At 55.7% G+C, this 16,510-nt stretch overlaps 1 protein-coding gene, 1 long non-coding RNA gene and 1 other non-coding gene across 3 annotated transcripts; all 3 read right to left on the bottom strand.

Moving 5' to 3' along the window:
* Positions 1–1,165: 1,165 nt before the first annotated feature.
* Positions 1,166–10,670, bottom strand: GLMP (glycosylated lysosomal membrane protein). The gene is made up of 6 exons (XM_059490464.1): positions 10,567–10,670; positions 9,023–9,280; positions 8,627–8,809; positions 6,245–6,463; positions 3,875–4,146; positions 1,166–2,462 (listed from the first exon to the last, which is right to left on the bottom strand). Exons 1-6 carry the CDS (start codon positions 10,633–10,635, stop codon positions 2,294–2,296), a joined length of 1,170 nt encoding a protein of 389 aa, XP_059346447.1. The 5' UTR covers positions 10,636–10,670; the 3' UTR covers positions 1,166–2,293.
* Positions 10,671–13,175: 2,505 nt separating this feature from the next.
* Positions 13,176–15,254, bottom strand: LOC132085097 (uncharacterized). Its single transcript, XR_009420146.1, has 3 exons — positions 15,008–15,254; positions 14,701–14,907; positions 13,176–14,650 (listed from the first exon to the last, which is right to left on the bottom strand). It is a non-coding gene; the product is annotated as an uncharacterized LOC132085097 (long non-coding RNA).
* Positions 15,255–15,605: 351 nt separating this feature from the next.
* Positions 15,606–15,679, bottom strand: TRNAR-UCU (transfer RNA arginine (anticodon UCU)). The gene has a single exon. It is a non-coding gene; the product is annotated as a tRNA-Arg (tRNA).
* Positions 15,680–16,510: the final 831 nt, after the last annotated feature.

The raw sequence follows: 16,510 nt of genomic DNA, 5'->3' as shown, positions 1-16,510 counted from the left end.
CGGGATGGGGAGAGTGGTGCCCCCAGACCCCTCATCCTGCCCCAAACCCCTCATCCTGGCCCAAACCCCTCACCCTGCCCCCAGACCCCTCAGTTCTCTGCTCAAAAACCACACCGAGCTCCCCACGGAACCTCCCCCAGTTTCCCTTCCTGCCCTCCTTTGGCTGCAGTGGAGCAGGGGGTTCCTGCTCTGGAGGGCTGAAAGGGAAGTTTGGAACTTTCTGCTGAGCTTTTTTTCCTTGTTCCTCTTTGAGGACACGGATCTCAAGCAGTTCCCTCAGCGGGGGCAGCTCCTGTGAGCAGGGACAGCACCGCAGGGATCCTGGAGCTGTGTCAGGGAGGTTTAGGATGGATTATCAGGGAAAAAGTTCTTCCCCCTGAGGTTCCCCAGGGCTGCCAGAGCTGCAGGAGGGTTTGGACAATGCTCCCATTTTGGGGTGTCAGTGCAGGGCCAGGGGTTGGACTGGGTGATCCCTGTGGGGAGATTCCAGGATTCTGTGACTCTCCCAAGCGACAGCCCAGCCCTGGACCCTCAGTGACCCCACAGCTCAAAGGAACCCCTGTCCCCCTCCCCAAATCCCACACCTCAGTCCCTTGGCTCCTGCTGAGCTCCAGCACCTTCCCAAGAGCTGCCCTCCTCCTCCTCCTCACCCCCAGGACAGCATTCCCACAGGAAGCTGTGTCTAGAAATCCACTTTATTTGGTTGAAGACAAGTCAGTGATGGAGAACCCGGAGGCAGCAGGGCCCCAGATCCCTGTGAGGAGCTCAAGCTGAAGGGAACCCCTTGCTCAACTGAAGCTACGGCTCCTCCCCAAATCCCACACCTCAAACCAGGGCCAGAGGCTCCTGCTGAGCTCCAGCATTGTCCCAACCCTGCCAGGAGCTGCCCTCCTCTTCCTCACCCCCAGGACAGCATTCCCACAGGAAGCTGTGTCTAGAAATCCACTTTATTTGGTTGAAGACAAGTCAGTCATGGAGAATTCAGAGCCAGCAGGGCCCCAGATCCCTGTGAGGAGCTCAAGCTGAAGGGAACCCCTTGCTCAACTGAAGCTACGGCTCCTCCCCAAATCCCACACCTCAGTCCCTTGGCTCCTGCTGAGCTCCAGCACCCTGCCAGGAGCTGCCCTCCTCTTCCTCACCCCAGGACAGCATTCCCACAGGAAGCTGTGTCTAGAAATCCACTTTATTTGGTTGAAGACAAGTCAGTGATGGAGAACCCGGAGCCAGCAGGGCCCCAGATCCCTGTGAGAGCCCCGGGCCATGGGCTGAGCTGGGATCCAGCCCTGCAGGGCCCCGCAGGACACACCTGAGCTTGAGCAGTGCTGGGACCGGCACTGGGGGTCCCAGCAGGAACGGGGAGCGGGGAGGAGCTGCTGGGATGTGCTGGGAGCAGGAGCGGGGCTGGAGCCAGCCCGGGGTGTGGCACTGGGGACAGTCCTTGGCCAGCAGTGGTTGTGTCCCTTGGGAGAGGAGGAGGAGGAAGAAGAAGAGGAAGACAGAAGGAGAAAAGGATGAGGAGGGAGAGGAGGAGGAGTAGAAAAGGAGTAGAAGAGGAGGAGGAAGGGAAGGAGAAAAGGATGAGGAGGGAGAGGAGGAGGAGTAGAAGAAGAATAAGAGGAGGAAGAGTAGAAAAGGAGGAGGAGGAGAAGAAGAGGAGGAAGAGAAGGAGAAAAGAACGATGAGGAAGAGGAGGAAGAGGAGGAGGAGGAAAAGAAGAAGAGGAGGAAGAGAAGGAGAAAAGGAGGAGGAGGAGGAGTAGAAAAGGAGGAGGAAGAGAAGAAGGAAAAAAAGAGGAGGAAGAAGATGAGGAGAAGATGAAGAGGAGTAAGAGAAGGAGAAAAGGAGGAGAAGGAGGCAGAGGAGGAAGAGAAGGAGAAAAGGAGGAAGAGGAGGAGGAGAAGAAGAAAAAAAGAAGAAGAGGAAGAGAAGGAGAAAAGGAGGAGGAGGAGGAGAAGAGGAGGAAGAGGAGAAAAGGAGGAGGAAGAGAAGGGCGAAAGGACGAGGAAGAGGGAGAGGAGGGTTTTCCTGACCAAACTCCCCCCATCGCTTCCCTTTGCTGCGTGGATCAGGAAAAACCCGGGCAGGGAGTGCAGCAGTGGCACTGGGCAGGGGGACACAGGGGTGAGGGGGGCACCTGCAGGTGTCCCCCGGTCCCCTCGGGGGGGGCAGAGGGGGCGGCACAGCCACGGCCGCTCCCGGCAAGGCAATCCGGGAATCCCGGGAATGGGAGGATCCGGAATGGGAGGATCCAGGATTTGAGGGGAGGATCCCGGGGGTCTCCGGCCCGGCCCCCTCAGTTGATGGGCTCGTACTCCGAGTAGCGCCGTCTCTGTGCCAGCAGCAGCAGGCAGCTGCCCAGCAGCAGCATGGCCAGCGGCGTGCCCAGCGCCACGGCCGTGATGGAGATCACCAGAGGGGAGAAGCTGTCCCTGGGGGGCTCCCCGAAGCCCAGCAGCACCGACCTGCAAAGGGGGGATGGCACCGATCAGGGCAGGGTGGGCTCTGTCCCGTGGGGAGAGGGGTCAGGCCAGGGTGAGGCTGCTCAAGGAGCCGTGGAGCCTTTGCTGCAGGATTGCAGGGGAGCTCTGACGTTGGAATGGAGATTGATAGTGAATAGGGAAACCCTGAGACCTGCCAGTGCCCAAAGCGCACGGCCTTAGTGACCAGGAACATCTCCTCAGACCCCTCTGTACATCCTTAGTGACCAGGAACATCTCAGACCCCTCTGTACATCCTTAGTGACCAGGAACATCCTGTTAGACCCCTCTGGACCAGCAGCATCCCCTCAGACCCCTCAGCACATCTTTAGTGACCAGGAACATCCTTTCAGACCCCTCAGTCCACCCTCAGTGACCAGGAGCATGCCCTGAGACCCCCCTGCACATCCTTAGTGACCAGGAACATCCTTTTAGACCTTTCAGACCCCCCTGCACATCCTTAGTGACCAGAACATCCCCTCAGACCCTTCAGCACATTGTCAGTGACCAGGATTATCCTTTTGGACCACTCTGCCCATCTTTAGTGAGCAGCAGCATCCCCTCAAACACTTCAGACCCCTCTGCACGTGGTTAGTGACCAGGAACATCCCCTCAGAGCCCTCTGCACCAGCAGCACTCCCTGAGACCCCTCAGAGCCCCCTCACTCACAGCTGGGGCACCCCAGACCCCCCAGACCCCCTCACTCACCACCTGAGACCCTCCAGACGCCCTCATTCACCATCTGAGGCACCCCAGACCCCTCACTCACAGCTGAGACCCCTCAGACCCCCCTCAGTCACAGCTGAGGTACCCCAGACCCCCCAGATCCCCTCACTCACAGCTGAGACCCCCCAGACCCCTGACTCTCCATTTGAGACCCCCCAGACCCCCCACTCACCACCTGAGGTACCCCAGATCCCCCTCACTCAGCAGCTTTGGTATCCATCCCCCAGACCCCCCTGACTCACCATCTGAGACCCCCCAGACCCCTCACTCACCAGCTGAGGTACCCCAGACTCCCCTGACTCACCAGCTGAGGTACCCCAGAGCCCCAGACCCCTCACTCACAGCTGAGACCCCTCAGATCCCCCTCACTCACCATCTGAGACCCCCCCAGATCCCCGTCAGTCATCATCTGAGACCCCCCAGACCCCTCACTCACAGCTGAGACCCCTCAGATCCCCCTCACTCACCGAGACCCCCCAGACCCCTCACTCACAGCTGAGACCCCCCAGACCCCCCTCACTCACAGCTGAGACCCCCCAGACCCCTCACTCACCATCTGAGACCCCCCAGACCCCTCACTCACAGCTGAGGCACCCTAGACCCCTCACTCACAGCTGAGGCCCCCAGACCCCCCTCACTCACAGCTGAGACCCCCCAGCCCCCCGACTCACCAGCTGAGGTACCTCCTCTCCTGGTAGACGTGTCCCTCCTCGCCGCCGAAGGACACGTTGAGGACGCTGAGGGCGGCCGGGCTGTCCCCGAAGAAGGCGCGCGGCACGGCGGCCGCGGGCAGGCTCCCGTTGGCCGCGCGCAGCCGCCCGGCCCGGCACCGCACGCCGTCCTCGCGCCGCGGGCTGGGCGAGCCGTAGGCGGCCGCCTTCCACTGCAGGAAGGACAGAGGAGAGCCGGTGCCGTTCGGGGGCTCGGCCACCAGAGACAGCTCCTGCGGACACACGGACAGACGGACACACGGACAGCGGGTCACCCCAGGGCAGCAGGACAGGGATTCGTGTGCGTTCTGCTAATGGGTACTGAGCTAGATAATGGATTGATAGTAGATAAATATCATCCCTGTTAATGGATATTGAGCTATCTAATAGACAGATTAATATCAATTCTATTAATGGATATTGATCTATCGAACGGATTGGTAGTAGATAGGTTAATGGAAATTCTATTAATCGATCTAATTGATTGATATGAGACAGATTAATATCACTGCAGGAAGGACAGCGCGGAGCCGCCGGTGCCATTTGGGGGCTCAGCCACCAGAGACAGCTCCTGCAGACCCACGGACAGACGGACACATGGACAGCGGGTCACTCTGCGGCTGCGGCAGCAGGACAGGGATTTGTGTGCGTTCTGTTAATGGGTATTGAGCTAGCTAAGGGATTGATAGTAGATAAATATCATCCCTATTAATGGATATTGAGCTATCTAATAGACAGATTAATATCAATTCTATTAATGGATATTGATCTATCGAACGGATTGGTAGTAGATAGATGAATATCAATTCTATTAATCAATCTAATTGATTGATATGAGACAGATTAATATCACTGCAGGAAGGACAGCGCGGAGCCGCTGGTGCCACCGTTCAGGGGCTCGGCCACCAGAGACAGCTCCTGCGGACACACGGACAGACGGACGGACAGCGGGTCACCCCAAGGCAGCAGAACAGGGATTCGTGTGCGTTTCTGCTAATGGGTACTGAGCTAGATAATGGATTGATAATAGATAGATTAATATCAATTCTACTAATTGATACTACTCTAACTAAGGGATTTGTAGTAGATAGATTAATATCATCCCTGTTAATGGATATTGATCTAATAGACTGATATTAGACAGATTAATATCATCCCTGTTAATGGATATTGATCTATCTAATAGACTGATATTAGACAGATTAATATCAATTCTATTAATGGATATTGATCTATCTAATGAATAATAGATTAGTATCAATTCTATTAATGGATACTAATCTATTGAATGGATTGATAGCAGATAGATTAATATCAATTCTATTAATGGATATTGATCTATCGAACGGATTGTTAATAGATAGATTAATATAAATTCTATTAATCGATCTAATCGATTGATATGAGACAGATTAATATCACTGCAGGAAGGACAGCGCGGAGCTGCCAGTGCCGTTCGGGGGCTCGGCCACCAGAGACAGCTCCTGCAGACCCACGGACAGACGGACACACGGACAGCGGGTCACCCCAGGACAGCAGGACAGGGATTCGTGTGCGTTCTGCTAATGGGTATTGAGCTAGATAATGGATTGATAATAGATAAATATCATCCCTGTTAATGGATATTGAGCTATCTAATAGACAGATTAATATCAATTCTATTAATGGATATTGATCTATCGAATGGATTGATAATAGATAGATTAATATCAATTCTACTAATAGATACTACTCTAACTAAGGGATTTGTAGTAGATAGATTAATATCATCCCTGTTAATGGATATTGATCTAATAGACTGATATTAGACAGATTAATATCAATTCTATTAATGGATATTGATCTATCAAATGGATTGATTGTAGATTAATATCAATTCTATTAATGGATATTGATCTATCGAACGGATTGGTAGTAGATAGGTTAATGGAAATTCTATTAATCGATCTAATTGATTGATATGAGACAGATTAATATCACTGCAGGAAGGACAGCGCGGAGCCGCTGGTGCCACCGTTCGGGGGCTCGGCCACCAGAGACAGCTCCTGCGGACACACGGACAGACGGACGGACAGGGGGTCACTCTGCGGCAGCAGGACAGGGATTCGTGTTCTGTTAATGGGTACTGAGCTAGCTAATGGACTGATTATAGATTAATATCATCCCTGTTAATGGATATTGATCTATCGAATAGACTGACATTAGACAGATTAATATCAATTCTATTAATGGATATTGATCTATCTAATGGGTTGGTAGTAGATAGATTAATATCCATTACCAGACGGATGAACCGATCCGTTTATTGACTGAGAGGCCATCCCGGCTCACCTGGAAGATGCTGGGCGTGTACTCATCATCGATGGAGCTCCGCGTCCGCAGGCGCCGCTGCGCCGCCGGCGGCTCCAGCGCGGCCAGCTGCAGCACGAAGCGGGAGCCGTTGCCGCGGGGCAGCACCCCGGCCAGCACGAACTGCAGCTGCGAGCTGTCCGCCGTGTGCTGCAGCCGCGGCAGCCGCACCGCGCGGCCACTGCCTTCGTACGCTGTCACCTGAGGGGACACGGGGACAGCGAGGGACAGCGAGGGACACAGGGCACGGGAGAGGGACAGAGGGACAGCGAGGGACAGCGAGGGACACAGGGCACGGGAGAGAGGGACACAGGGACAGTGAGGGACAGCGAGGGACACAGGGCACGGGACAGGGACAGAGGGACAGTGAGGGTCAGGGGGACAGAGAGGGACAGAGGGACAGTGAGGCAGTGAGGGACAGCGAGGGACAGAGGGACACAGGGACAAGGACAGTGAGGGACACGGGGCACAGGGACAGTGAGGCACAGGGCAGAGGGACAGCCAGGGACAGTGAGGGTCAGGAGGACAGGGACAGTGAGGGACAGCAAGGGGCAGTGAGGGGCAGCAAGGGACAGCGAGGGACACGGGGCACAGGGACAGCGAGGGACAGTGAGGGTCAGGGGGACAGGGACAGCCAGGGACAGGGGGCATGGGGACAGCAGGGACAGTGAGGGACAGCAAGGGACATGGGGCACGGGGACAGCAGGGACAGCGAGGGACACAGGGCAGAGGGACAGCCAGGGACAGGGGGCACAGGGACAGAGGGACACGGGGCACATGGACAGCGAGGGACAGAGGGACAGTGAGGGACAGAGGGACACGGGGCACAGGGATAGGGAGGGACAGTGAAGGACAGGGGAACAGGAAGGGGCAGCAAGGGACAGCGAGGGACACGGGGCACAGGGACAGCCAGGGACAGTGAGGGACAGTGAGGGACACGGGGCACAGGGACAGCGCCTGCCACCTGGGCAAGCTCTCTGCCCCCAGGACATGTTCCCTGTCCCCTGAACAAGTGCTCTACACCCTGGACCAATTCTTTGCCCCCTGGATGTGCTCCCTGTGCCCTGAACATGCCCTCTTGAAATAGAGATTTTTGGAGTTCACTCGAATTAGCAATATGAATTAAGCATTTAAAGCTTAGCCTGTAGAACTATGGGTTGAATTTTAACCTTTTTACTTAAGAAACTTCTGCCATGGTACAAAGGGCACAGGAAAATGCAAATTTCTGAAGTTTCTTGCATAAAGAACAATACCAGAGAAGACCAAGAGATGCAAAAGAGCCCAGATTAAGGGACTCCTCTGTCTCCAAGCTAATCAAGGCTGACAGACGTACTCAGACAAGCACCAAGGGACCAAAAGCGCATGCGCAAAGGAGAAAAGTTCAAAAGTTCAGTCATGAGGAAGACCACAATCTTCAGCCTCAGAGACCACCAGAGACCCCAAGCAAACAACGCACAGCCAGAAGGGCGTGGATCTGATTACCATGCGAGGTGGGGCCAGGGGTTGAATATGCATGGCAAAGTTGTGCAATGTATTGCATGTGGAACACCTTTGTGAATAAAGATGTGGGACAGCCCGAGTTTTTCAGGAGAGCTCTCTCACTTGTGCCGGGCGCCGACACAACATACACACTTCATAACTACATCTGGTGGTGGAGTTTATGTACTCCACGTATCGCTTCCCTCTGCCCCCTGGACCAATTCTCTGCCCCCTGGACGTGTTCCCTGCCTTCTGGACAAGTTCTCTTCCTCCTGGACACGCTCTCTGCCCCTGGACGTGCCCTGTGCCCCCTGGACGAGTCCCACGGCCCTTGGACAAGTTCTCTGTGCCCTGGATCTGCCCTCTTGAACTTGCATCCTAGACAAGTTCTCTTCCTCCTGGACATGTCCCCTGCCCCCTGGAGGTGTCCCCTGTCCCCTTGACATGTCCCATGACCCTTGGACAAGTTCTTCGCCCCCTGGACATGTCCCCTGCCCCATGGACATGCTGTCTATCCCCTGGACCAGTTCTCTGCCCCCTGAACAAGTTCTCTTCCCCTTGGACATGCTCTCTGCCCCCTGGAGGTGCCCCCTGCCCCCAGAACAAGCTATCTTCCTCCTGGATGTGTGCCCTGTCCCCTGGACATGTTCCCTGCCCCTGGACAAGTTCTCTGCCCCTTGAATGTGCTCTCTGCCCCCTGGACACACCCCGTGCCCCCTGAACAAGTTCTCTTCCCCTTGGACAAGTTCTCTGCCCCCTGGATGTGTCTTCTGCCCCCTGAACGTGCCCCCTGCCCCCTGGACATGCCCTCTGCCCTCTGGACAAGCTCTCTTCCTCCTGGAGCTGCCCCCTGCCCCCTGCCCGTGCCCCCTGCCCGTGCCATACCCGGAATGCCAGGCTGCCATTGGCGAAGGCGCCGCCGGGGTCGCTGGCCGGGACCCCCCTGAGCTCGGCCGTCAGGGCCGTGTGGTTCAGGCTGTGGTTGAGGCTCTCCCAGGAGAACTCGGACAGGTCGTAGGTGGGGTAGAAGAGCTCTCCCAAAGGTTTGGCCTCGCTGAACTCGAAGAGCTGCAGGGAAGGGAGGGGAGAGGGGCTGGGAGCACCGGCAGGACGGGGGATTGTGCTGTGATCCGGGGAACGGGGCAGAGCTGCCTCAGCCAAGCAGCTCCGACACTTCCCTGGATGGGAATGGGAATGGAGGGGATTTCCCTGGAGCTGGGAAGCTGCCCAGGGACCCTCAGCACCCCCAGCTGTCCCAGAGCAGCCCCTTGCCAGCAGTACCTTGGTGAACACCACGGCCGTGGAATAGACCACGCTGTCGGGAGGGTCGATCCAGACGGCCCCAGCAGGACTGGGTGACAGCAGCTGGGTCCAGTTGACCCTCAGGGCACTGCTGGGGCTCCGGGTGGCCACCAGGAGCACAGAAGGGGCCCCGATGCTGCTCCACACGTAGTGCAGGGTGTCCTCAGGCCCCACCGCCCGCACGTGCAGCAGGTTCACAGAGGAGCTGTTCCAGCCAGGGTTGTACTCCATGGACACCTGCGAGGCAGGGACGGGGCTGGGGGTGGCTCTGAGCCCGGCAGGACAGCCCCAGTGTGACAGGAGGATGGGACATTGCAGCTGCCCGGGCTCCCGTGACTCTGCAGCCCTGGTGTTGCTCAACACGCTCGGTCAGCATTTCACAGCTCTGAGCTGCTTCCCATCCTCATGGCCCTTTGCTTCCACAGCCCCTTCCCCTTCTACAGCCCCTTCCCATCCCACAGCCCCTTCCTTTCCCACCCCACAGCCCCTTCCCTTCTCATCCCACAGCCCCTTCCCATCCCACAGCCCCTTCCCTTCTCATCCCACAGCCCCTTCCCATCCCACAGCCCCTTCCCTTCTCATCCCACAGCCCCTTCCCATCTCACAGCCCCTTCCCTTCTCATCCCACAGCCCCTTCCTTTCCTACAGCCCCTTCCCATCCTAATGGCCCTTCCCTTCTCATCCCTTCCCACAGCCCCTTCCCATCCCACAGCCCCTTTTTTTCCATCCCACAGCCCCTTCCCTTCCACAGCCCCCTTCCTTTCCCATCCCATCCCATCTCACAGCCCCTTCCCATCCCACAGCCCTTTCCCATCCCACAGCCCCTTCCTATCCTACAGCCCCTTCCCTTACACAGCCCCTTCCTTTCCCATCTCACAGCCCCATCCCATCCCATCCCATCCCATCCCATCCCATCCCATCCCATCCCATCCCATCCCATCCCATCCCATCCCATCATAATCGCCTCTCCGACCCCACAGCCACGCTGGTCCCACTGGATCAGGACAAAGGGACACACATGGGACATGTCGCCGCAGGACAGGGGTGGCAGGGCGGGGTCACCCAGGACACAGCGAGGGCTGGTTCAGCTCCAGCCCCACCTGGGAGCCCCTTTTGCCCCCAAACCCCGCAAGGTTGGAGCCCCAGCGGGTCCAGCCCAGCCCCTGCTCCGCACAGGATCCCCCGAGAACACAAACTATCCCAAAAGTTAATATCCCACAAACTATCCCAAAAGTTACTATCCCACAAACTACCCCACAAGTTTCTATCCCACAAACTACCCCACAAGTTTCCCCTCAGCACCGAGGGTGGCAGAGCTGTCCTGGGCGAGCACAGAGTCCCACCCGCACCCACCGGGATGTCCCTGGCTGGGTGACCCCGGTGTCTCCGCACTCCGAGATCCCAGGAGGGGACACGGGGGGGTCTCAGCCACCGCCGCAACGCGGGACGAGCTCCGAGCTCCGCACCCAGCCCACCCAGCCCCGGTACCCTCGGTAGATCCGGTAGCCCCGAGCCCCGCTCACCTTCCGGCCCCGCTCGGCCCCGGCCGCCGCCAGCAGCGCCAGCAGCGCCAGCCCCGCAGCGGCGGCCATGGCGCCACCGGCCCGGCCACGGCTCCGCCCCGGAACCGCCCCGGGACCGCCCCGGAACCGCCCGGGAACCGCCTCAGGACCGCCCCGGTACTGTCTGCGGACCGCCCTGGAACGGCCCCGGAACCGCCCCGGAACCGCCCGGGGACCGCCCCGGGACCGCCCGCGGACCGCCCTGGAACGGCCCCGGTACGGCCCGGAACCGCCCGGGGACCGCCCCGGAACCGCCTCGGAACCGCCCAGGTACGGCCCCGGAACCGCCCCGGAACCGCCTCGGGACCGCCCGCGGACCGCCCCGGAACGGCCCCGGTACGGCCCGGAACCGCCCGGGAACCGCCCGCGAACCGCCCCGGAACCGCCTCAGGACCGCCCAGGTACGGCCCCGGAACCGCCCGGGAACCGCCTCGGGACCGCCCTGGAACGGCCCCGGTACGGCCCGGAACCGCCCCGGTACCGCCCCGCGCGGTAAAGGAGCCCTTGTGAGCGCCGCTGGGTGCGGGATGTGGATGGAGACAGAACCGCTCGGGATTTGCCGCTCTGCTTCTGCCCTGGTGTGCGCTGAGCCCCTTCCGGGCTCCAGGGCGGCAGAGACATCTCATATCCATCACGCCGTGGAGTGGAGACCCCCACTCCATCATCCCACCGAGCAGAGACCCCCATCGCCCTCTCCCAGGGCACCTGAGAACCCCCCCATCCATCATCCCATGGAGCGGAGACCCCTCTCCTTCATCATCCCATCCAGCACAGACTCCCCATGTCCATCACCCCATGGAATGGCGACCCCTCTCCTTCATCATCCCATCCAGCACAGACCCCCCGTGTCCATCACCCCATGGAATGGAGACCCCCACTCCTTCATCATCCCATCCAGCACAGACTCCCCATGTCCATCACCCCATGGAATGGAGACCCCCACTCCTTCATCATCCCATCCGGCAGAGACCCCCAGATCAATCCAGCAGGACAGCAGGGCAAGGCAGACCCCCCCTTCATTCACGTCGTGGAGCTTCTGGACCCTTGGGGGGTCTGGAGCCTCACCCGTGGCCTCTGGAGCAGCCCATGGTCCCCTCACTGTCACTGCCCCATACTCTGGAGACCCTCAGAGACCCCCACCCTCAGCAGAGACCCCCATTTCCATCCCCCAGCAGGGCAATGGAGACCCCAATCCTTCAGGATCCCATACAGGGCAAACTCCCTCCCTCCCATTCCACAGGGCTCCAGAGACCCCCCAGGCCACCCCAACATCCAGAAACCCCTCACCATCACTGCCCCATATTTTGGGGACCACCAAATCCCAGTGAGACCCCACCTCCATCCCCCAGTACACCAAAGACCCCCACCCTGCCCATATTGTTGTTGCCCCCTGAAGTGCAGCCCCCATCCTTGGGCACCCCAAAGCTTCTGGTGTTGGCACAGACCCCTCAGAGCCCCCAAACCCGGGGGGGTTTGTACCCCCCAACACCAACAATCAGCCAAAAATGATAAATTTATTTAGAGATAAACCTGAACCCCAAATTCTGGGAGTTCCTGGAGGAACCCAACATCTCCTCCATCCTGATCCCTGCTGCATCTGGGGTGCTCAGAACCCCAAACCTGGAAGGTTTTGTACCCCCCAACATCAACAATTATCCAGAAATGATAAATTTATTTAGGATAAACCTGAACCCCAAACCCTTTACAGATGAACCTGAACCCCAAATTCTGGGAGCTCCTGGAGGAACCCAACACCTCCTCCACCACATCCCTGCTGGATCTGGGGTGCTCAGAACCCCAAACTCAGGGGGTTTTGTCACCCCAACATCAACAATCAGCCAAAAATGATAAATTTAGAGATAAACCTGAACCCCAAACCCTTTACAGATGAACCTGAACCCCAAATTCTGGGAGCTACTGGAGGAACCCAACATCTCCTCCATCCTGATCCCTGCTGGATCTGGGGTGCTCAGAACCCCAAACTCAGGGGGTTTTGTACTCCCCACCATGAAAAAACAGCCAAAAATGATAAATTTAGAGATAAACCTGAACCCCAAACCCTTTACAGATGAACCTGAACCCCAAATTCTGGGAGCTCCTGGAGGAACCCAACATCTCCTCCATCCTGATCCCTGCTGGATCTGGGGTGCTCAGAGCCCCCAGACTCAGGGGGTTTTGTACCCCCCAACATCAACAATCAGCCAAAAATGATAAATTTAGAGATAAACCTGAACCCCAAACCCTTTACAGATGAACCTGAACCCCAAATTCTGGGAGCTGCTGGAGGAACCCAACGTCTCCTCCATCCTGATCCCTGCTGGATCTGGGGTGCTCAGAACCCCAAACCTGGAAGGTTTTGTACCCCCCAACATCAACAATTATCCAGAAATGATGAATTTATTTAGAGACAAACCTGAACCCCAAACCCTTTACAGATGAACCTGAACCCCAAATTCTGGGAGCTGCTGGAGGAACCCAACATCTCCTCCATCCTGATCCCTGCTGGATCTGGGGTGGCTTTGGGAAGCCACAAGGGTGAAAAATTCCTCAAGGATCAGAGGAGTCCAACCTGAAATGAAACCCAGATTTTATTGCCTGTGGGAAAGGAGATTCCAGGTGAGAATTCCACCATTTCTTGTTGATTTTAGGGACGGCAGGGGAGGAACATTCCAGAGTTTTTCTTGGTTCTAGAGTTGTCAAACAAGCATCTCATTGTTTTTGTTGGGTTTAGGATTGCCAGGGGAGCATTCCATAATTTCTGTCAGTTCTAGGGTTGCCATGGGATCATTCCACTGTTTCTGTTTGTTCTAGGGTTGCCAGGGGAGCATTTAATTTTTTTTTTTTTTTAATTTTAGGGTTGCCAGAGGATAATTCCACCTATTTTTTTTTTCAATTCTTAGGTTCCAGAGGAGCATTTTACCATTTCTGTTGGTTCTAGGGTCACCACAGGACCATTCCACCATTTTTGTTGGCTCTAGGTTTTCCAGAGGAACACTCCACCATTTCTAGGATTGTCATGGGATTATTCCACTGTTTCTGTTGGTTCTGGGGTTGCCATGGGCTCATCCCACTGGTTTTATTTGTTTCCAGGGTTGCCATGGTAGAATTCCACCCTTTTTTGCCAGTTCTGGAGTTGCCAGAGGGACATTCCACCCTTTTATAAGTTCTAGGATTTCCAGTGGAGCATTCCACTTTTATTGTTGGCTCTACAGATACGAGAGGAGAATTCCACCATTTTTTTCCAGTTCTTGGGTTCCAGAGGAGCATTTTCATCATTTCTGTTGCTTCTAGGGTCACCACAGGATCATTCCACCATTTTTTTTTTCAGTTCTAAGGTTGCCATGGGATCGTCCCACTGGTTTTATTTGTTTCCAGAGTTGCCATGGTAGAATTCCACCCTTTTTGTTGGTTCTAGGATTTCCAGAAGAGCATGCCACCATTTCTGTGGGTTCTAGGATCACCTCAGGACCATTCCACCATTTCTGCTGGTTCTAGGATCACCACAGGACCATTCCATCATTTTTGTTGGCTCTAGGGTCATAAAAGGATCATTCCACCATTTTTGCTGGTTGTAGGGTTGCCATGGGCTCATCCCACTGGTTTTATTTGTTTCCAGGGTTCCCATGGTAGAATTCCACCTTTTTTTCCAGTTCTGGAGTTGCCAGAGGAGCATTCCACCCTTTTTGTTGGTTCTAGGATCTCCAGAGGAGGATCCACCTGTGGATGCACAGAACATCCCTTAGGAAGAAGGTATCAAAAATGGGACAGTACTGGGGGGAAAAGTGGAGTTAAAACACCTGCTTGGAGGAGAAACTAAAGGAAAGGGGGAGATGATGGAGGAGAAATGCCTGGAGAAGGGAGAACAGGGATGTTACATCCATCAGCTATGCCAGGAAAATGGCCCTAAAAAAGAAGAGACACCTGCCTGGAGATCATCTCTGAGGGAAACAGCACCAAAAGAAAAGAGACACCTGCCTGGAGATCCTGGAGATCATGTCTGAGGGAAATGACAGCAAAATAAAAGAGACACCTGCCTGGAGATCACCTCTGAGGGAAATGGCACCAAAATAAAAGAGACACCTGCCTGGAGATCACCTCTGAGGGGAAATGGCACTAAAACAGAAGAGACACCTGTCTGGAGATCCTGAAGATCATCTCTGAGGGGAAATGCCATTAAAAAAGAAGAGACACCTGCCTGGAGATCCTGGAGATGATCTCTGAGGGGAAATGACACCAAAATAAAAGAGACACCTGCCTGGAGATCATGTCTGAGGGGAAATGGCACCAAAATAAAAGAGACACCTGCCTGGAGATCATCTCTGAGGGAAATGGCACCAAAATAAAAGAGACACCTGCCTGGAGATCATCTCTGAGGGAAATGGCACCAAAAGAAAAGAGACACCTGCCTGGAGATCATCTCTGAGGGGAAATGGCACCAAAATAAAAGAGACACCTGCCTGGAGATCATGTCTGAGGGGAAATGGCACCAAAAGAAAAGAGACACCTGCCTGGAGATCATCTCTGAGGGAAATAGCACCAAAAGAAAAGAGACACCTGCCTGGAGATCCTGGAGATCATGTCTGAGGGAAATGACAGCAAAATAAAAGAGACACCTGCCTGGAGATCACCTCTGAGGGGAAATGGCACTAAAACAGAAGAGACACCTGCCTGGAGATCCTGAAGATCATCTCTGAGGGGAAATGCCATTAAAAAAGAAGAGACACCTGCCTGGAGATCCTGGAGATGATCTCTGAGGGGAAATGGCACCAAAAGAAAAGAGACACCTGCCTGGAGATCATGTCTGAGGGGAAATGACACCAAAATAAAAGAGACACCTGCCTGGAGATCATCTCTGAGGGGAAATGGCACCAAAAGAAAAGAGACACCTGCCTGGAGATCATGTCTGAGGGGAAATGACACCAAAATAAAAGAGACACCTGCCTGGAGATCATCTCTGAGGGGAAATGGCACCAAAAGAAAAGAGACACCTGCCTGGAGATCATCTCTGCCGGGACTCGAACCCGGAACCTCTGGATTAGAAGTCCAGCGCGCTCGTCCATTGCGCCACAGAGACCTCACCGTGAGGGGAGCGTCGGCTCCAGAACTGAAAAATCCGCAGAGCCCGCCGGGCCCGGCGCCCATCGACACCTCCCTGGCACAGCAGCACCTCCAGAGTGCCCTCCCTGCACAGGGACAGGCAGGAATAATCCCAGGGATGATCCATATCTCGCTCGGCAGCGGGGATGCAGCAAAAAGCTGGATGCAGGCTGGTATCCGCCTCTCTGGCAACCTTTCCGCAGCATCCCCGGCGCTCGGGGCAGAGCTAAATCCTGGAGCAGAGTTCCTCGCTGCATCTCAGCAGCATCACAGCATCCTCCTCGCTGCAGAAGCCGAGGGATAAAGATGAAAGAGGATTTAGCTCAATGGTGAGGGCAGCTCGGCTTGTCGGGGTGGAATAACGGCGAGAACCTGAGGTTTGAGCAGAGGAATGAAAGGGAAAGCGGCTGCCGTGGGTTTCCTTTCAGCAAGCTGTCAATCGGGGCTTTAATGAAGAAACATTTGTGCCTTTTCTGTAGGGGAAAAAATGAAGACAGATGTCAAAACAACAGGAAAGGTCCATTTACAGCCACTGACCTATTAACAATGGATCAAACTCTGGCACGGAGTCGTCGCTGGGAATTCGGAATCCCCGAAAGGAACAGATTTCAGGCTGGGAATGGCACATTTGGAATGCCTGAATGGAACAAATTTCAGGCTGTTTTTTGCTCCCAAACACGCCCTCGATTCCTGTGAAAGGGGAGATGTTAAGTGCAATCCAAGAGGAGGAATTCCCTGACACAGGGGTCAGTGTGACCTGAAGCTCAGGCAGCTCTTCCTGGGGGAGAACAGCCCAGAGCAGGAATAA

Source organism: Ammospiza nelsoni, chromosome 28 (genome assembly GCF_027579445.1).
Source record: "Ammospiza nelsoni isolate bAmmNel1 chromosome 28, bAmmNel1.pri, whole genome shotgun sequence".
In the NCBI taxonomy this organism is placed as follows: domain Eukaryota; kingdom Metazoa; phylum Chordata; class Aves; order Passeriformes; family Passerellidae; genus Ammospiza; species Ammospiza nelsoni.
The sequence above is the reverse complement of the archived record's forward strand: the minus strand, read 5'-3'. Positions and strand labels throughout refer to the sequence as shown.